Below are 21,007 nucleotides of genomic sequence, written 5' to 3' on the forward strand. Positions count from 1 at the left end.
CCCATCACGCTCTGGCACTTAGAGTGTCACCAATATACAACAGTAACCCATCACGCTCTGGCACTTACAGAGTGTCACCAATATACAACAGTAACCAGTCAATCAGTTTCTCTTTGCCAAGACATCATTCAGCTGTGATTACGTGCACTTTTCAGAAAGTCACACGACATTTGAACAGTATGTGCACCAAACATAGGATTCCTGTTGAGAGTCAAACATCGACCAGTCGATAAAGTGTCCTACTGTTATTTTGTTTGGTGTTTTTATTCATGTTTAATCTGGGACTGATTGTGTCACTTTCCCGAGTTCATTCACTACAAACAAAATCTGAGTTGTTGCATGAGTTTTAATGTAGTGCTTCAAAATGTCACATCGATCAATAAACCCCAAGAATACAGCGATATCCCACCTCCTAATCAGTTAACACAGTTTGCAGTGCTGCTCAGCAGAGTGATGACCTACATTCAACATTAATATATTATTGCATTATACCTTAGTCACATGATACTTCCTTTAGTTTTTTCCTATGTGAAGAGTTTGATTCCAAAATGTTATCAGTCTGTCGCTACATCCCAGCATGAAGAGATCGTTTCTTTAACAAATGACACACAGCGGCAGCGACTGAAGGTCCAAACAGCAACGCTCATGTTTGTTCACCAAGCTGCTGCAAGTCCACCGAGGATACACCCCTGTTCAAAGCCAGCGGTGTCCTGACACCTCCACAGTGTAGGATGACGGTCGGTCTGATGCAGATACCTGAGGTGATTTTCACCATCTGGACACACCGCCACATCTGCAGCGGTCAACGGCACCGTCATCCCGATTGCCATCACCAGCGAAAAGCTGACATCAGCACATTGAGGTGACAGAAATCTGAATCATATCTTCATCCAAGACAACATGACGACAAACAGCAGTGTGCTGCTCAGAGACTTGCACCATAAGGCGTCAGAAGGTAAATTTCAATGCCCTTATTTTATTGTTCCTCGGTCCTAACTCGACCTGGAAGTCGTTCCGGTCCGCCATGATAAAAGACACCCTAAAGCTCTTTCTGCTCTGCAGAGTGAGCCAGCTGCTGCCGGAGTTATGTGAATGCTTCACACAAAAGATCAAAGATTGTCTCATGTCAGTTAAGTTGTGTTTGCTCATCCCTCTCTCCTCCGTTTGTTCTTGTATCTCAGATGGGTGGGACTAAGACACAGGGATAAGACGCAAGTGATGGAAACATGGATGCAGTTAATTTAACTGGGGTTTCACTTCACCAATTTCCATGTTACAGCAACAAATGTGTTCCAACCCCCACAGTGGCTGTTTCGGCTCACTGGTGGCTGTCAGGGGAAAGTGCAGTCATTGCAGTCGCTGCCTGAGTCATAGCCCGGCAGCCTTATGTTGACCTCTGTGTATATAATATGACAACCAGCTGCGCTAAGGCTTCATAAGTCCACACTGTGTGACGTTACATGATGCAGACTGAGGCCTTTAGGACTCACAATAACCGTTAAGTGCTGTACAGGATCAATAGGATGTTTTGGAACCAAACTCTTCGCGCTTTCATTCAGCGATGATTGACTCCAGACATCTACCAGCTGGTGAGTTTACATCCCGAGCATCCAGAGAAGTCCTGACAACAAATATGAAGACATGACATGACCCGGAACATTCCTGACTCGCGTGCCTCTCTGCCAGTTGTATATACACAGAAACACACGTGGCCACACCCTCTCCTGTTACCCAAACATTATACAACATCCTGGGCGCAGTCTCTCTATTCACTGGTTTGTTGATTGTGTTTGTATGAAGCTGCCTTGATGCCTGAACACGTTCATTACTTACTGTGACACTGGTCACATGCTGCGTCACTGGGCGAAGCAGAGAAATCCACTTTACTGATATGTGATGTACATTTACATGTCCAATCTGCCAACCCACAGCCATCCAGACACGCAACTAAGAAAAACATGAGTGAATGTGGAGGAACTGACGAGTGCACTTCCACATGAAAACAGAATTAACTGAGCAAAGAACTGTCAAAAACCACAACCAAACTAATGAAAGAAAATAAAACTCAGCTGGTCTGATCCGGTCTGAACCAGTGTGATCCCGGTCTGGTCCGGCCTCCCTCTTGGAGTCAGTCTTTGGGGAAAACAGCACTCCGAGGGACAGAAAAGAGGAGGTGCCACACCTCTCAGGGATGGATGAGCTGATGTTGATGAGGCAGGTGGGGCGTTTGTTTTAACAACCCTTTCTAGCCAGGCGGGTGGAGTTTATCACTTCTAATGCTCTGATACCGTGGGTGTGTGTCTGGATACAGTTTGTTGCTGTTTTTTTTTTCTTATATTTCTTATATTTTTGGACAGGAAACAAGAGAGAGAGTGGGGGAGCCCTGTGACAAATGTTAGCGGTCGGGCACAATCCAGGAACGTTGTACAGGCAGTGTGCTGCCAAGTACATGATGTGCTGTGCCATAACCACTGAACTATGGTGGGGTGCCCCCGTTGTGTTTTGATGGGAAATCAGATGTTTCACTGTAAAATGTATACATTATGGATTTGTGTCATGTATATGATCACACTCTGATGAGATCATGATTAGAAAATGTTCTGGAAATTCTGACAGACTGTCAACATGATACAGATCTTGTTGATGTCCATTATAATCGTGCTATTCCATCCATTTTCCTCTGCTTATCTTCTGGGGGAAGAGGTGTTCAAGCTAAAAAAGAAAAAAATGGCACCCTTCACACCAAAGCTATAGTAGTGCTATTTTATCTATGCATTTCTTTATTTTGATACACATACACTTATGTAAACCCGCCAGGCTGTAACTGGCAAATCTTATTAGAGAATTTGTCCTTTGGCATTGGTCTAATAATACTGAAGGTAAATACACAGATTACTGCAAGTACTCTACTGTTAGGTCTAACTTTAATAAGGCTTGTTCAGCTATAATGCTGACAAAATACTAATATACAGCTAAAGCAGCTTTATGTCTGTGATTTAGACTCACTAAACAACATTGTGTAGTTAAAATAAATTGTAGGCCTATTATGCAATTTGAGACAAATATTAACATACAACAACAATAACGTGGGGACGTCCTCCTGTGGGCTCACCACCTGCAGGAGGATCCGTAAGGGGCCGGTGCACAGTGGATTGGGCAGCAGTCGAAGGCAGGGGCCCCGACGACCCGATCTCTGGACACGGAGACTAATCGTGCTATTTTTCAACACTAACTTTTACAAACAGGATCTTGTGGAATTTTTTGAACAAATCATGTTTGTAAAACAAGTCTTATTTTATGTGAATTAAAGGTTATGAAAACAAGATAGTGTCTTGTGAAAGATCCACAAGTTATTCTTTTACTATTATGTTACCAGCGAGATATGTGCTGAGCACAAACCTGATGTCTCATTACTGACCTGAACGTTCCCTCCAACATTCACAAAATCTGAGCGCAGACAAAAACTTTGTTAGACTTATGTTTACCGCAGCTCTGACAGTGAGGTAAACTCCACCCATGTACCTATGGATGTGATCATGGAGCTATGCTACAGATGTCACTGTATGACCCCCACACCGATGATTGATTGATGGATGCATCTTCCTTGCATGTTCAACATGAGATTGACTTTTCACATTCTGGGTTTGTTTACAGATCACGAGGCACAAGTTTAATCCTTTTTAGAAACTCCTGCCTCAGGTGACTCCACTCGTCTGCTGCTGGATGCAGAGTGAAAACAAGCGCACCACAAATGCTCTGGTCGGTGCAGCTGATCATCACTCTCTGATGAAAACATGGCACAAACCGTTCCTGGGCAACTCCCAGGACGGAGTCACTGCTGGGCCAGCAGAGCGTTTCTGTTGGCCTTCATCTTCTCCAGACGCTTGGACAGGTGGCTGTTACTGCTCTCCAGCTCCTCTATCTGGTCCAGTGCTGAGCGGAGCTGCACGAACATCAGAACATTAACATGTCTGTTCGTGACCACAAAGACCCAAGAGATATAACAAAGTAAAACATAACATATCTGATTATGTTCAAGAAAAAAAACATCCAGGACACGAACAAAGTGGTTCAGAAAACGTCTATGATCCCATTTGACCAAAATTAAGAATGAAAAATTAAGCAGGTTCTGACTCCCTTTGTCTGTTTGAAGGTGTTTAAGCATTTTAGTTTCCTGAGGTTTCCTGGAAATCTGAATTTTTCATATTACAAAAAACAAACAAAAAAAGAGTAAAACATTTAAAACAACATTATTTAATGTTAATAGAAAGTTAGAACTTTAAACAAATGTTTGTTTAAAAAATACATTAAAATGTCAAATTATTGAAACTGAAAAATACAAAAATTCTAATATTATACAGGTTTTAATAGAGACTATAACAAATAAAAACAGAGACCACGATAAATACAAATAATTATAGGAGGCTGGAGTCTTAGGGATTAAGGAGTGTAAAATAAAAATGACCTCTCTCTGCAGTTTCCTCTTCTCCACCTTCAGCTCGTCTTCAATCTTTTCGTAGTTTTCCGACACCGACTTGTAGCGAGTCACCTGACCCTCAAGACGGATGATCTGAAACGGTAAGAACAAAGTGAACGGCTCTTGCTCGTTTTACTGTCACCTGTCTTTGACTTTGTGGCCCAAGCAGCCACACAACCATCAATGACCGCTTTGTTCAACTTTGTGTCATTAAAACAAATGATGCTGTTATTTCAGCCACTATTAACAAACAGCATCTTTGTTACGTACGTTTTGTTCCAGAGTGGCCACTTCCTGTTCAGATTTCACCAGTTTGAACTTGAGGTCACTGATTTGTCTGTTGGCATCTCCTGAAGTAAAGACCACAATAACACAAACAAGTGAGAGCAAGTGAGATTGTTTAGGCCCTGTGCACTGTCTGAGAGGAACATCTGGCCAAAAAGGAGCTTCTTACTCACATTAGAAAATATGTAGATATAAACATCATCACCAGTAAATCAGTTTTCACTTAGTTAAAATGCTCACGTGATGAATACAGGATGAAGGGAAAGTTTCAAGCATAAGGCCGGTCATTTTCTGTACTAACAGTATTTTCAACAGTCCCCACACAGAGACTAAAACTAACAATGCTTAGCCTGTACTCACCGTTAATGTCTGTCAGTTCTGGATTATCTTATTCGTCTGTGCCACAGAGCTCTACTGTGGTTCAACAATGATTTCAGGGAACAATCAGGGAATCACACTGTTGCACTGGGTGACATGGTTTCCTCATCACAAAACACAAGACTGATATTTGTTAAGAATATCCAGAGATCTCATGCAGCTGAATCTTACTTCAGACACTGGAAAAAGTTATGACCATTTGGGGTAACTTCTTTAAAAGTATCACACCTCAGCAATACTTCCACTGCTGTTTTGAACAAGTCTGTGGCGCAGACAAATAATCTGATCCAGGACTGACTGACATCAACTGTGAGTAGAGGTGATTCATTGTTGGTGTTAGCCTGTGTACATGGAGTGCTGAAAATACTGTTAGTATAGAAAATGACTGGCCTTATCCTTTAATATAAAGAACAAAAGGTTTGTAGAAGACATATTTCAAAGAAAACTAAGGTGACAAAAACAGTTTGAAAAAAATATATTTAAAATGTGAACAAATAAAAGTTTCAGCAAAAAATAAAAGAGGACAAGACAAGGAAAAGGTGAAAAATCTGTGGACAATGAAAACAATGAAATTGAGTAGAAGAAGAAGAGACCACCAAAGAAGAAACACATGGAGTTAAGACAAAATGGCAACTGGAGAAGATGTCAAAGCTGGAGACAAAGCAGAAAAGGAAACGAAGGGGCTGATAAAAGTCACAAAAAAAGAAGAGTACACACTCTGCAGGTCCAGAAGGTGAGAGTCCACCCCGCTCTCTAGACTGCCCTCCTCTGGGATCTGGACTTGTTCTGTCCCGTTCTTCTGTCTCTGATCCAGCTCAGACTTCAGCGCTCTCACCTGCACACAAACACTGACTAGTTTCATGACTTGCGGTATCATACATGTAAACAGAAGCAAACTTCAGCAAGTGTCCTTGTCGCACCTGATCCTGTAAACTCCCTCTTTCCTCAAACAGCTTCTTCAGACGCAGCTCTGAAACACAGCAGAAAACAACTTTAAATGAGCTGTAACAGACCTCAGATGTTCACAGTATTTAGGTCTGTTCCTAACAATGAGGGACTTACACACAGAGCTGTTGCCTTTAGTGTGTGCTAGTTCACATTTTCCACAAAACCATCCTACTAATTAATTAACTTTATTGTGGATGCGAGTTAGAACAAAATGATTTTCCTCTGAAGGATTTGGCAGTAGACCGGAAGGAGACCGTTCTAATACACAGTGAGTTTTAGACTTCTGCACATCTCCATGGCAACACATACTCTGGTCAGGTGTAACTTTATAAAAGAAACACACTTTGGAGTCTTTCTGCACCCGACAGGCCAGAATCACTGAATGCAGCTTCAGCTGAATTCATGTCATCCACACAGATATTAGACCAAGAGAGAATCCACTGGAACCAATATTTCTACCTTTTAGTCTGTGGCTGCAACACTCAAGCACCAATATGACCTTCTAGTTGTTTCCCAAAATGGCAATAACTTACAGCAACACAGATCAACAAATACACAAGTTATAAACAAATCACAAAAATAAAATTACACTAAAACATAAAATATTTAGGAGTGAGGAAAACATAGTTGCTTACCCTTGTAAAGTGAATCGCTGAGAATAAAATCTGAAAGGTGTCAACTCAAACATATGATGTAAACAAAGGATTCACAGCTAAATGAGCAAACTAACAGTTTTTGTTCACTCAGTACAGACCTTTTATTGGTTAAATGTTATATCATTATATCATTTAAGTTTATTAAAGCACCAGCATCTAGTTGAAATTTAATGAAAGTATCTGATTTTGCTTCATTTCCGTGAAGTGTTGCCATCAGTTTTGTGTTCATCGTCCAAACCAAATCCCCTCAGATATTTCTCGCTCCCCACCACTGGAACAGCTTCTGCATCTTCAACAGCCTCCATCACTGCTTGGCACTGTCGTGTTGCTGGTTGCTATACTGTCACTTCCTCAGCCTCCTCACAGCTGTCCATATCTTTGACCTGCACCTTCTCAGACTTGGCCTTTTGTCCCGTTGACTCACAAATTCACTGATCCTCAGCAATTCTTCCTTCCTGTTGCCTTGTTAACAATGACTCTGGAAAAGCCATCACTTCGTTTTCATCTGCAGTTATTTCTAAAAACCTTCTGACCGCTGGCTTTTGACCAACATGAAAGGTTTGTCGGCAACGTCTGACACCTTTGGAGTTGTGTCTCCTCAACAGGAAGAAGGTGGCTTTAACCTCTAAGAACAGCCTCTCTCCATTTGTTAGTTTCAGCAACGGCTTCAGCTGTCTGATCCTCAACAGTGCTGATTCCTCTGAGTTTCTTTGGATTAGCTGATGCATGTGCCAAAACCCAATCCAATCCAGACACCACATAGGTGAGCTTTAAAAGTTCAGAAATGCAGGTGTTGACAAGAACTAAATCCTCCTAGCAGCTCGTCACCTTGGGGTAACTCTCACCTTGGGGGAGGTGACAGTGGTGCGGTGGGTAGAGCAGTCGTCTCCCAACCGGAAGGTTGAGGTTCGAATCGGTGCCTGCAGTCCACATGTCGAAGTGTCCTTGGGCAAGACACTGAACCCTCCTGTTGCCCCCGATGGCTAGAGCCATCTGTTGAGATGGCGCTGCAGATGGCTCCCTCAGTTCTGTACCGGAAACAAATTCCTTGTGTGTAACATACTTGGCCAATAAAAGGTGATTATCCTTATCCTCACTTTATTGCAGAATTTACACCAGACTTTTGTTCTGAACGGAATTCAAAGCCATTACTGAAGCTGCTAGTTCGCCACTTTCTCTGAAATCCTTAATGGTTTCAGACTTTTCTTCTTGAATCAGTGGAGTCACCGAAGACAGAGGACTGAGGACGTTCCACCAGAAATGGTGTTTCCAACAGCCCCAAGACCAAACCGTCCTCCTGTGCTGCTGAATGTCCAGCTGAGTTTACGTCCTCACTTTATCTCCTTCTGGTGACCCCTTTAAAGGCGGCTCAGGTTCTGCAGGAAGTTTCATTTGACATGATGATTCTTTGTCAGCTCTACCAACCCGAACAGACATATTTCCGCAAATGTTCCTTAGCGTACCTTGTAATTCTGGAATCCACCGATTGAGAGATCCTGCAATTTCTAGAATAATTCTCCAGATTTCATCCACAAAACCCTGATTTTCAACAAACCCTCTCAGCATTCTTTGTATTGCGTTTTCTGCACAAACCCTTTTTGTCTGCTTGTTACATTTTGGATGAATAGCCTCTTTAACCGGTCCCTCTTCATGTATCCTGAAAGAACTCATCTTGTACATTTTTTCTGTTGCACACAAGGCTGAAATGTTTGACACACTTTCAGAACATCTTCCAGCCCTGTTCATGGTTCCATCTTTCTCCTTATTCTGGAAACTCTGATCTACAGCTGACACCAAGCCAGAAGATGAAGCCTCATTTATCACAGCACCTTTGACATCTCGTTTTTGCTTCTCTTCAGATGGAGAGGTTTGACTGTCAGCAGCCCAGATACTCAACACTGTTGCTTTGTTATCAAAGACGAGGTCCTTTGAGGGTTGAGGTGGAAAAACTCTTAATTTGAGGTCTTTAGTTTGCCCTGTAAATACCTGGTCATTATCTTCTGTCACTAGGTTGATTGTTTTCGGGTCATGTATCCAAGCAACAGTTCCTGGCTCATTTTGCACTGGTTGTGTTTTAATTCCTTTGTTTCCAAACAGAAGATTTGTGAATTGCAATGTCTTCATTGGCTCTTTCTCATTTCCCTTGGTTCTTGTGCCCTCATTTCTGTCTGGATGTTCTTCTGCTCCATCTTGTGCATCACTGGCTTGTTTATTTGCCACCTTTACCGGTTTCAAAGCATCAGCTTTGCTTTGTTCACTTGTGGAGGTGACAGTCGGAGACCAGGAACTGCTGTAAATCTGACAGCGGGCGTCCAGTGGAAGTTTGCTGCCCCCTGTTGGCTGCTGCTCCTGAACCTTCCCTGAAAGATCATGAAGACAACATTGGAGGGCGAAGCCGAAGTGACTGGTTAGAGAGACAGAAAACGGACAAAGAAACCGGGAATTAACCCAAACCGACTGGACGAGAGATGAATCAAGATCTGGATCACAGAAGAATTAAAGGAGAGTTTTTCTTTTAATCCTCTGCAGGACGATGTGTTAGAAAACAGATGCCGAATCTGAGAGCATCCATCCTGAACAGAACATTGGTTAAAGTAAAAAAAAATTACACAGCAGCATGCGTTTGTTACAGACACACTGAAACATGCACATGATGTACTTTATTCCAACATGGCAGATATTGGCAAACTTTACTTTTGTGAAATGCATGGAATGAATTAGTGAAGTCAAAATGATGAGACAGACTAAAGGTCTCTTTTCATTCTTTTGTTGAAGCCGAGCTTCAGGAGTAGCACAGTAATGCACTCCTCTTCTGCAGCTGTTTTCGTTTGTCCACTAAAACACTTGTGCATCCACATAACTTACACTGAGTAAGAAACAGGCCTTTAGCCAAAGTCTGACTTTCTCTCATATAACTTTGTCTTGGTATCATCATTTTGACTTTCAATTTCATTTCTAACACCTCTATTTTCTTGCTGCTTCAGTGTTAGCAAACAAGTTATTTCCTAACAGCAGGCTGGATTTACAAGCCGTTAATGGTGACAGCTTGCTGTTCATAGGTTGAAGTTATTCTCACCGAGCACGCTCTCTCTGCTGCCATGAGACGACTCCTGAGACAAATGGGAGGCACAGTCTACAGTGTCCTCATCCTGGACCTCGCCCTCCCCCTGTCCTGTGTCGCCATTGGTTTTGACTTCAGGTGAGACGACGACTCCGTGTTTCTGTTCAGGAGAAAATAATCAAGTCATTTATCAAATCAATAGTCTCAGATTGCCCTGAGGAGAATCTTATTTTTTTAACTTCCATCTCACTGGAAAGTATTTTCTTCTGCATCCCAGTTTCTATCTTACAAAAATAAACAGCAGATTTATAAAGTTGTAATTAAAATTTTACTACAACTAAAATGTAATTTCACATATGATGAATATTAAGGAGTGAAAAATAAAGATGTAATTTTACAAGATTACGGTGTGGCTCTAGTTTTAGCTGTAAAACTACATAGATGTAATTTAAGTGTTAAAAAAGTACAGTGTAATTTTCCATAAGTAAGTTGCGGTCGATACTGGTGAGGTTTGTACAGAGTGAAGCTGCAGTTGTCAGCGCTGTGGGTAAAGATGGCGTTTATCTTTTGATAGCGTTCATAAATCAGGTAACAGTGGAATGATGATGTTTGGTGACATCACACAAGTGTAGGCAGTGACCTCAGGTGTTCCTCCTCTCACTACCTTGAGTAAATCTTGGAGTCGGATCACCTCGCCTCTAAGACGGTCTCGTTCGATCCGAACAATGTCAGAGATTTCCCTCTGCCTCTCCAACGACTGACCGAGGCAGCAGAGGGAAAATGAGGAGAGAAGGAAGGAAGGAAGGAAGAATGGAAACATGTTACGGAAGGTAACAGAAGTTAAGCAGAAATATGGAAACATTGCAAGTTAAGATGGAAAATGGCTTGTTTCAGCTTTGCAAACATTTCAGAGAGGCAGAACTGCACTTTTCTGTTCATTTTATTTTCAGTGTGTTTGTCATACAGTATCAAGTGGTTTACTGACGCTCACAGGTCGTGTTAAGGCGGCATTTGGGACAAAATCTTTTCTCAGATTTCTACCGGAAATGCTGTTTTGACTGCACTGTGGATTTAATTCAGATTTTGACCAATTTTTACTGTTTTTGTCTTAAGGTATTTGTCTACAAGTGTTGTTTTAGCCAGGACACAAAAAAAGGACAAGAAATCATGTTACAGATTTACGATGGTTTAATAGATGATTTCTGCCTCTGGAAACTGAATGTGAAACTGCAGCACTGTACCATAATCTTCTTCTCCTTCCACTGCAGAGTTTCCTGCAGATCAGAAATCTCCTGACAGAAACTACTGCTCTTCAACCGCAGGTCAGACACCTCCTGTTCACCGGAGATGTAAGGCAGGAAGGAAGGAAGAAAGGAAGGAAGACAGCAGCAGGAAGAGTTGGTATGAGCTGTGTGACATGGCCAGGTTTCTTGAGATTTGTCTGCAGTCCTGAGAAAATACACTACAAATACCTTTTATTACTCAGTTGCAATGATTAGTCAATTGACAGAGAATTAACTGAACAACTGACTGATAGTCATTGAGTCGCTTTAGTAATATTTGAAGCTATAATGCCAAACCTTTGCTAGTTCTAGTTTCTCAGATGTGAGGACCTGATGCTTTTTTTTAATCACTATGGTTGCTGCGGTACACCGGTTTCACAGTGCACCATGGTATGAAAATTGATGGTTATCATACCATGCACCTTTGCCTGTTATCGGGATTGAAGGAGAAAAACACAATGCATGTGCACCTTTCTTCCCTGCCTGCCTATCAGACTCCACAGATGCACAGTGGACAAATGGCAGAGAGGAGGAGGCTGAAATCACCAAACTACCATCCACCAAAAGAGAAATTAAAAAAAAAAAGCACAGGATTAGTTTGGATGTCTCAAAAACAAACACCTTCGAGAACACCATCTCTCCATACAGGTCAGTGTGTGTAAAATGCGCTATCGAAATAGTTTTCCACATTGTCTGTCCCTTGCTTAATCTCTGAATCGCACTGATCTGACCCCAGAAACACACACACACACACACACACACACACACATACACAAATGTGTGTGTGTTGTGTGAAGGCACAGACAGGTCTGGCAGTGCTCTCACCCACCTACAATAAATCAACAACTACTCTGATAATTGTTTAGAGCAGTGTGGTGCCATGTCACTATGTTATAAATCAGTCAGATTAGTAGAGAAAATAATCAGCAGGTTGATCCCTAATGAAAATCAATAGCTGCACTTGGATCCAAACTAGTTCAGCAGAGCTGCAGTTCAACCAGCTGCAACAGTTGCATCCTGCTTGTATGTCAGTGCCTGAGTGACAGGCCAGAAATCTAATACTATAATATACTGTGTAGTGTAACGTCCTTCTGTATTGAGCAGCCTACAAACACTTCTAACACTTTAAGTACATTTTTGTGTTAATGCTTACTTTTATCAGTGCAGGACTTTTTTGTAACAGTAAGCTACTTTTACAGTGTGATATTAGTACTTTTACTTAGGTAAAGGATGCGATTACTTCCTCTATTACTAATGCCAACATCCAAACTAACATACCTTAGTTATACAATGTGTTATAGCTATATGCTTTTTTAAAGTTATTTTTATTACTGTTTATTCTTTAGGGTCAGTCTAGTGCTGCAGTCCAGCTCAGTCACCTGCAATAATAAAATAAAATAAAATAAAAAAACAAAAAAGAACAACCCTTTTCTCATTCTTCTGAGCATCGTTGTAGCTGACAGTAATAATAACTGTGTGATACTGTATACCCTAAAACCGTGAAACCATGACATTTTCTGAGGATATACTGTGAAAATCTTGTACCGTTGCAACCCTATTTGTCACATTTGACAGTTAAACATCTTTGGGTTTTAGACTGTCATCTCTGGCTGTGGAAAATAATAATGTGCATTTTTACCCATCTTCTAATGTTTTATAAACTAACCCTTATTCACTAATCAAGACAATAACTGGCTGCAAATTAACTTTTTTTCTTCAGAAATTTTACCTAATGACATTGTCTTACAGTGGTGTGAAAAAGTGTTTGCCCCCTTACTGATTTCTTATCTTTTTGCATGTTTGTCACACTGTAATGTTTCAGATCGTCAAACAAATTTATATATTAGTCAAAGATAACACAAGTAAACACATCATGCAGTTTTTAAATGAAGGTTTTTATTATTAAGGGAAAACAAAATCCAAAACTATATAGCCCTGTGTGAAAAAGTGTTTGCCCCCTAAACCTAATAACTGGTTGGGCCACCCTTAGCAGCAACAACTGCAATCAAGCATTTTCGATAACTTGCCATGAGTCTTTTACAGCGCTGTGGAGGAATTTTGGCCCACTCATCTTGGCAGAATGGTTGTAAGTCAGCCACATTGGAGCGTTTTCGGGCATGAACTGCCTTTTTAAGGTCATGCCACAGCATCTCAATTGGATTCAGGTCATGACGTTGACTAGGCCACTCCAGTCTTCATTTTGTTTTTCTTCAGCCATTCAGAAGTGGACTTGCTGGTGTGCTTTGCATCATTGTCCTGCTGCAGAACCCAAGTTCGCTTCAGCTTGAGGTCACAAACGAATGGCCGGACATTCTCCTTCAGGATATTTTGGTACACAGCAGAATTCAGGGTTCCATTTATCACAGCAAGTCTTCCAGGGCCTGAAGCAGCAAAACAGCCCCAGACCATCACACTACCACCACCATATTTTACTGTTGGTATGATGTTCTTTTTCTGAAATGCGGTGTTACTTTTACACCACACATAATGGGACACACACCTTCCAAAAAGTTCAACTTTTGTCTCGTCTGTCCACAGAGTATTATCCCAAAAGTCTTGGGGATCATCAAGATGTTTTCTGGCAAAACTGAGACGAGCCTTTATGTTCTTTTTGCTCAGCAGTGGTTTTCGTCTTGGAACTCTGCCATGCAAACCATTTTTGCCCAGTCTCTTTCTTATGGTGGAGTCATGAACACTCACCTTAACTGAGGCAAGTGAGGCCTGCAGTTCTTTGGATGTTGTTGTGGGGTCTTTTGTGACCTCTTGGATGAGTTGTCGCTGCGCTCTTGGGGTAATTTTGGTCGGCCGGCCACTCCGGCTGACTTACAACAATTCTGCCAAGATGAGTGGGCCAAAATTCCTCCACAGCGCTGTAAAAGACTCATGGCAAGTTATCGAAAATGCTTGATTGCAGTTGTTGCTGCTAAGGGTGGCCCAACCAGTTATTAGGTTTAGGGGGCAAACACTTGTTCACACAGGGCTATATAGTTTTGGATTTTGTTTTCCCTTAATAATAAAAACCTTCATTTAAAAACTGCATGATGTGTTTACTTGTGTTATCTTTGACTAATATATACATTTGTTTGATGATCTGAAACATTACAGTGTGACAAACATGCAAAAAGATAAGAAATCAGTAAGGGGGCAAACACTTTTTCACACCACTGTATATGTATTCATGTCTTTTCATTAACCAAAATTATTGAGGATTAAATTTGTCTGCTGCTGTGCTTGTTGTGTATTTGATGTGTAATTTTGGTAACTGATGTTCGTGTGTAAGTGGAGGCACTGACCGTCAGCAACTCTTCAGCCTGCCTCAGAGTTTCAGTCATCTCTTTAAACTGGAACTGAAGGACACTGTGAGCCTGACACTCACGCTCAAACTCCTGGAAACACACACACAGGAGGGTTAACAATGACACTTTCATTTTCAACTTCAACTATCTCTGTCAAAGCTGATTTTTATGCAAGTACTGCACAAGTGTTCAAAGACAATCATTTAGAACTCCATTCAAGGTTTATAAAAGCTGCAAAATTACATGAACTTTGTTTTGCTTTACACTTTCTGTACAAGAAAAACTAATATTTCAAGCATACAACACCAATGTCACTCCTCAGTTTCACCTTAAAAGATTGACTTTTTTCAAAGTTTTTTTTTTCCTTCTGGAAAACCGAGTTACGCTTTAAAGAAGGCCATGATTGTTTTTCAAAGGGTAGAAAAAGGAACCATGTATTTGTCTGTGACCCTGGTGTGACCTCTAACCCTGGTCCTGTCGTCACAGTGCCGTCGTGCCTCCCAGAGCAGCTCCTCCATGTCGCTCAGCTCCTCCCTCAGAGTTTCCAACTGATAAATCAGGGTCAACTTCTCATTGTGAAGCTGAGCATTAGAAACCATTGCTTTACGGTACTTCTCCTCTGCCTCCGCCAGAGAGTCCTGAACACAGAAATATTATTATTGGTGGAGATTTCTTTCATCTTGAGAAAATAAACAATACATTGTTACTGTCAGCTTGGATTGAGCCCCCCAACCTTCCACAGGATGGCGGTGTGGATGACAGATGGTTTATTATTGCGTGTACCTTGATTTCTCTGATTGATGCCTCGGTTTCCACGGAGAACGAAGTGTCGCCGCTTCCTCTGCGAGACGAAGCGCCGCCCAGAGAAGCGAGTGTGGCAGCCGACAGAGTCGATGCAGTCCTGGAACCCTGAGGAAGAGGAGCAATATCTTCATCACATTAATCTTACTTATATTTCTCCAAACTTTAATAAATCTGTCAGGCTGAAGATTTGATATTTATTTGTTCATAACCAACAGAAACAGTAAAGTGAGAAAAAAGTTGACTTACTTTATCCAGGAAATCTCTGTCAGGTCTCTCCTCCACCTGAACACACAAACACACACTTCAGTGATTGATCAATGCTGTGTTACCATGGAGACGGACTATTCTGTGTATTAAAATGTTTCAAATAAAAACTGTTTTAAGACACAGGTAGACAACCACCAGGTGGAGCCAGAGTTAAAGAGTGAGTGAGAACCTAAGAGGAGAGGGGCCAATGGTCACACTGACAACTCTGGTACTTCTCCATGAGCACTGATCAGCCTGCTTTAATTGATCTGAGCCAGGTGGGCACAGGTTACCCTTTGTTTCCACCTATTACTACTGCAGCAGCAGGGTGTAATCATGCCGACTCGGGCTCAACCGGCCTCGCTGCTGCTCAGGGTCAAGCTCTACCTTCAGAAGAGCCAGTTCATCGAAAACGTGATGGGCTGAAAAGTCTCACACTTGGTTACTAACAAGGGGTTCAAGTAATGCCTAGTACTAAGGGCTCCATGTTGCAAGCTAGTAACCACACTGACACTATAAATTGTGTTGTCTCTCAGCGGCTGGCGTCGCCCCCCCATGTGATCAAGATGTGAAAAGTAAACAATGCATTTTAAAGTGCCGTGGAAATACAACCGCGCTGACTCGGGAGCAGCTCAGCAGGGCTGACCTGTGCTGTTGGAAAATCACCACAGGAGACAAGAGCTCACCACTGGGCTCGCACGAGCTGAACTGGCCCTGGAGGAGGCTCGAGAGCTGGAACCCAGAAACCCACTGTAGTCTGAAGGCTGCCAGGAAGAGGAGGAGGAGTAAAAGAAGGAAGAATGGAAGGAAAGAAGACAGAGCAGTTTATTAATTGACAGAGAAGGAGGCTTCTGCTTTAAAGCAGAAATTTAAAGAATAAGACAAGAAACAGATGAGACTGGAAAGATTATTTTGATGCCTTGTCTGACAACAGGAGCAGAAACGTGATCTCAAGCTGGTACTGATCATGTGCAAATCCGATCATCTCTTTGACCTGTGTGACCCTTGCAGCTGTAAACTGTTGTGCTGCTTTCAGTGCACACCGATATCTGGCTGACAGTAACACTAACATTACGTCCACAGCACTTCCTGTTCAGTGATCGTGCCTGTTCATAAACGTCAGCTATTGATGGATGCTCCTCCTGTCTCAGCTGTGCCTGCGTTTTATCTAATTCTCAGTGGACTGTAGGTGTATTTACATAGTTCAGAAACCTGTTTCTTCCAATAATCGCCAACATCAGCTGACAGAGAATGTTACTGAATGCAAGACGCTTCTGATTAATGGCAGTGCAACAGGTCAAGCAGCTACAGCAACATCTGAACAGGAGAGATTTGGTTTCACTGATCAGGAGCTGTGAGTCCACACATGCTGTGGGTCACTGAATAAGACGTCATTACCTCATGTCTGTTCATCTTTCACATTATGGCTTAGTTTTTGTGGATGGGAAAAAAAGTAAAATGAGTGGGACTCACCCTGAGGCTGCCTCGACTCCCCACAGACATCCTCTCCTCATCATCTGAGACCTGCAGACACAAATACAGAGAATGTGACCAGATCCGCTCCTCTGACCGGGGTGCTGACCTTGGACTAGGATGCTTTTAAAGCTTCTCATCGCTTCAGTGTCAGGTGAAACAGTCAAACCAGAAAACAGATGCAGTTTTTTTGTCTCTGGTGACCTGAACCTCTCTGCAGGTGAGCAGCTCCAAATGCTAAGATTATAGCATCTGAAGTAAGACAGAGCACCGACCTCTGCTCTGTTTACACTACACCGAACAACATGTGGAGCTGTTTGGGACGCCAAACTGATTGTTGCTTTGATTCTGTGGAAGGGATTTGTGCAAAATAAACACATACAATCACCTGCTGCATCCGTTAGGGCTTCTCAATTTCATATTCAACTGTGTTCATATTTTAGAGGCACCTGATGACACATGACCTGCAGCTCAGAGAGGAAGACAAGCTCAGTGTTATCTTCTGCAGACACTGACGGTGAAATAATTGTCACTGGAGTAGCTTTAAGGTAGTATGGAGCAGAAAATGAAGTAGGAACTTAAGGAAATAAAGATAGAGTGAAAGAAGAGATACAGACCGAAGCGTGTCTCCGTGAGTGGCAAGAATACCGTTCACTGTCCTCCTGAAAGGCCACGAAGAAGGACAGAGAGGTTACAGAGCTGAAACTGCAGAAGGAGAGTCATCACAGAGGAAGCTCCTAGCAGACAGAGTGCAGGGACAAAACAACATTGTGAAACTCCTGTCAGACATGCTGAGGGGGGTAAACGCCTCACACACTAAACATGCTCATGCAGCAAGCATGTTAACATCAGCGTGTTGTAAATGTGATAAAACAATATGGTGAAGTAAACAGTATGATCCAGTAAACAAAGTAAAGAGACTATAATGATAAAGTCTGATAATGTTTCAGATGTGGATTAAATGCGATTAATCCTGTGTCATCTGTCTGAGCTCATGCAGAACAAACAACAAGCTGCAGACAAACATCTGCTCACATGCACATCTACAACATGGACACACGGGAGCCTTGTCACTCCATGTGTTTTACGTGGTTAAAACCGGGTTCCACCCTGGACCGCTAACTGTTTCTAATGTCACCTGCATAAATACTTCCCGATAGTCATGTAATGAAGGTCTTAGTTCGTTCAGTGCTCCTTCAAAATAATAGCTTTCAGGAGAGACAAGGTTTCCATGAGTCTGTCACTTCTGTAGGAGGAAGAGGAGGAGGTGGTACAGAGACCTACCATCCACTGTTCAATGTGACCCCACTTATTGTCCAGACCATAATACTTCTGTAGGACGACGACGAGGAGGAGATGAAGAAGTTAGAAGACAACAAACACTCGCAGACAAAAACATGAAACCTTCTTCAGGTGTGTTTGTTTTACTCCTCGGACTATGCCAAGTTGGTGGAGCTTCAACAGAGCTGTCTGAACATTCAACCCCACCTGGCTGCTGCTCTCAGAGGAGTCAAACAAACCCTGTGTATCTAAGGTGGAATGGAGGAGTCAGTCGTACCTTGTGGCTATGAAACAGCTACAGGAGGTGGGAGGAAACAAGAGGAGAGACACAGGGGAAGAGGTTAAAGGTCATAGCGCATTTGGGTTCAATCACACAGTCATTCAACAAGCAGAAGACGGTTTCATGAAGCCAGGTGAACCCACCTTAACTTTTACTACACACCACGGTCAGAGACAGATCTGAGTTAGTCAGACTTTAATACCAAAAACAAGAGCTGAGAAAGTAAACTGGATGTTTTCTCAGAGAAGTGAACTCAGCTTAAGACCCTGTTTACAATAAATTGGGTTTAAGAGCTCTTCTAATGAACGTGTTGTTTAATACAACAAGAGGTGATGTGAGTGTCCCTGCTCCCAGTCAGACGACATGGAGTCTGAGAATCTAGTTATTCAAAAAAAATAAATAAATAAAAAATATCAGGATCATTCAAAGTTTTCAGCGCCAAACATGTCTGAATTTTTGTTTTCTAATTGTACTCTATGCTACATCTACACTCACTGGTCACTTTGTTAGGTACAACTGAACAACTGTATGCACTTCAATGCAACACTGGACTAAATTATATTCATGAGGTATCTATATTTTTGTCCTCCCCAGCTACATACATAAGATGGTCAGAATATTAGGAGCACCTCTGAATATAATGCAGTCCAATAAAATGCCACCTTTAAATGAAATGAATGATTCACAAGTTTCATAGTGATTTTTAAACACCTGGCGAGAAGACGGTCACCTGACATGACCCTGCACAGGTGAGACAATGAAAGGTTTAATCACTTTTTACAGGAACATTAGGACTGTTGGATACTTAATGCGGGTGTCTGTTAATGATCAAGATGTGTCAGGCTCACCACCTCTGCTCACCTGTATTGACACTCAGCTGTTTGTCTCAAACCTTTACCTGCACTGAACTGTTTTTATAATTATTACATCTTTATTAAATACTGCCAAACCACCTTGTCCAGTGAAGATCTTGGAGTTATTTACAGTACTGGGACTTTAGGAAAGTCAAACAGGCAATCACTACAAACTGACGAAATAACATGGTTTTGTCTGTTACCACCAAACTAATCAATTCCTTTGAGCAGATAATCAAACAAGACCGAGCAGCTGGAGACTTAAAAGAACACCCCACCCCATTTAAACTCTAGGCTCACATGATCTTTACACCTTCACTTGAAACATCTAACAAATCGACACTTTGGTATTTTCAGAACTGAAAAATAATAAAATTAGCTTCATATTTGAGTAAATTCCACCCAGATACGTGAAGGTTTGGCTTTGTTCTTTCAATGTTTTACAGTCTTCTGCTTTTTCATTTTATTTTACCGTTATGTTGTCATGTTTGTATAGTGTTGGTTGGATACTGCACTATGACCCTCTCTCAAATAATAAAGCAATGCTTTTGTTTAAGTTGTTTGTAAATTAATCTTCCTATAAGCAGGAAGTCTGATGGTACAAAATGATTCAATGACATTATACAGGAAGAACAAAAGTTTCTTTAGATAACTAATTTGTCACGTACAATGTATTTTGTTCTAAAGTAAAACTTCTGCACATTTTAACCCTCTGGGTGTTTACATCTAATCTGGCTGTTCTACAGCAGCTCTGTCAAAGTTCATTTGAAGAAATGTGCGCTCCGCATGTTGAAATGAAGTTACTCACCAGATGTGGACAGTAGGAACCAAACATGAGTAAATCCTGAGCTGTTGTGTAGCAGCTGACTGACACTGAAGAGCAAATAGTGACACAATCTGACCTTTGACCCCTCAATAGGTAAACCCACCTGGACAAACTTTTCATTTCATGTGAAGTAACAGAATATTTACACCAACAGACCAGAATGGTTTCCAAACAACCTGCATGTTCCCATTTGAAAACCAACATCTAAAGCAACAAATCACCTGTAGGAGACTTTGTGGTTCCCAGTAGAGCTACAAGTAACAACCATTATCAATTCATCTTCTTCTCTTATTTTATTTTTGCGTCTGTAATAAGATATTTGTTATTTTTCCACTGCTGTTGTTTGAACACTGAGTGAAATTCTCAAGCATCCACTAAAAACCCCTGAGTTCAAACACCGCGGCAGCAGCGCAATAATGGCTAAAATGGAGCCAGAACCTGTGGGTAGAACTGGTTTATTTGGGAACTACTGCTGGGCTGGACTTGTTGCTATGACGATAGGACCACAGCCCGGCTCACCTCCTTCTGCTGTCGCTCCAGCTCCTTCATCCTGATCTCTCGGGCCTCAGCTCTTGCGGCTCGCTTCGCTGCCAGCCTTGCCTCCGCCTAGTGCACACAGATCACCATGTTACTGATCCCTAATCAAACATCAGCTCGACTGCCGCCTTATCCATACAACTCGTTTTCCACTTCTAGTCATTTGTTTGTTACAGATCTGCTACATTATTTCTCTTAAACTCATGCTGCTGTGATCAACTTTACAGCTGACAGTACTTTTAATGATAAAACATCAGACAGATAAAACTGTCACTGAACAGTCAAACCATGTTTAAAAGTTCAATGAGATATTTCTGTCTAA

The 21,007-nt window shown here is 41.8% G+C and overlaps 1 protein-coding gene across 10 annotated transcripts in view; it reads right to left on the reverse strand.

Moving 5' to 3' along the window:
- Positions 1-3,133: 3,133 nt before the first annotated feature.
- Positions 3,134-21,007, reverse strand: part of lrrfip1b (leucine rich repeat (in FLII) interacting protein 1b) — a 19,904-nt gene continuing 2,030 nt past the window's right edge. The window contains exons 2-19 of one of the 10 annotated variants that reach the window (XM_020619120.1): positions 20,668-20,754; positions 18,466-18,483; positions 18,192-18,239; positions 17,525-17,569; positions 16,908-16,958; positions 16,121-16,198; positions 15,435-15,470; positions 15,168-15,293; positions 14,852-15,022; positions 14,382-14,474; positions 11,047-11,139; positions 10,470-10,562; positions 9,821-9,965; positions 6,061-6,110; positions 5,858-5,975; positions 4,748-4,827; positions 4,466-4,570; positions 3,134-3,943 (exon numbers count right to left, since the gene is read on the reverse strand). In XM_020619120.1, the coding sequence (XP_020474776.1) occupies positions 3,833-3,943; positions 4,466-4,570; positions 4,748-4,827; positions 5,858-5,975; positions 6,061-6,110; positions 9,821-9,965; positions 10,470-10,562; positions 11,047-11,139; positions 14,382-14,474; positions 14,852-15,022; positions 15,168-15,293; positions 15,435-15,470; positions 16,121-16,198; positions 16,908-16,958; positions 17,525-17,569; positions 18,192-18,239; positions 18,466-18,483; positions 20,668-20,754 (1,548 nt within the window). In that variant the 3' untranslated portion in view covers positions 3,134-3,832. Of the gene's footprint in view, positions 3,944-4,465; positions 4,571-4,747; positions 4,828-5,857; positions 5,976-6,060; positions 6,111-7,771; positions 9,149-9,820; positions 9,966-10,469; positions 10,563-11,046; positions 11,140-14,381; positions 14,475-14,851; positions 15,023-15,167; positions 15,294-15,434; positions 15,471-16,120; positions 16,199-16,907; positions 17,645-18,191; positions 18,240-18,465; positions 18,484-20,667; positions 20,755-21,007 lie in introns of those variants that run through there. The other 9 variants (XM_020619121.1, XM_020619122.1, XM_020619124.1 and 6 more) reach the window with 9 other exon arrangements.

This window comes from Monopterus albus, unplaced genomic scaffold (genome assembly GCF_001952655.1).
Source record: "Monopterus albus unplaced genomic scaffold, M_albus_1.0 scaffold215.1, whole genome shotgun sequence".
NCBI classification, from domain to species: Eukaryota; Metazoa; Chordata; class Actinopteri; order Synbranchiformes; family Synbranchidae; genus Monopterus; species Monopterus albus.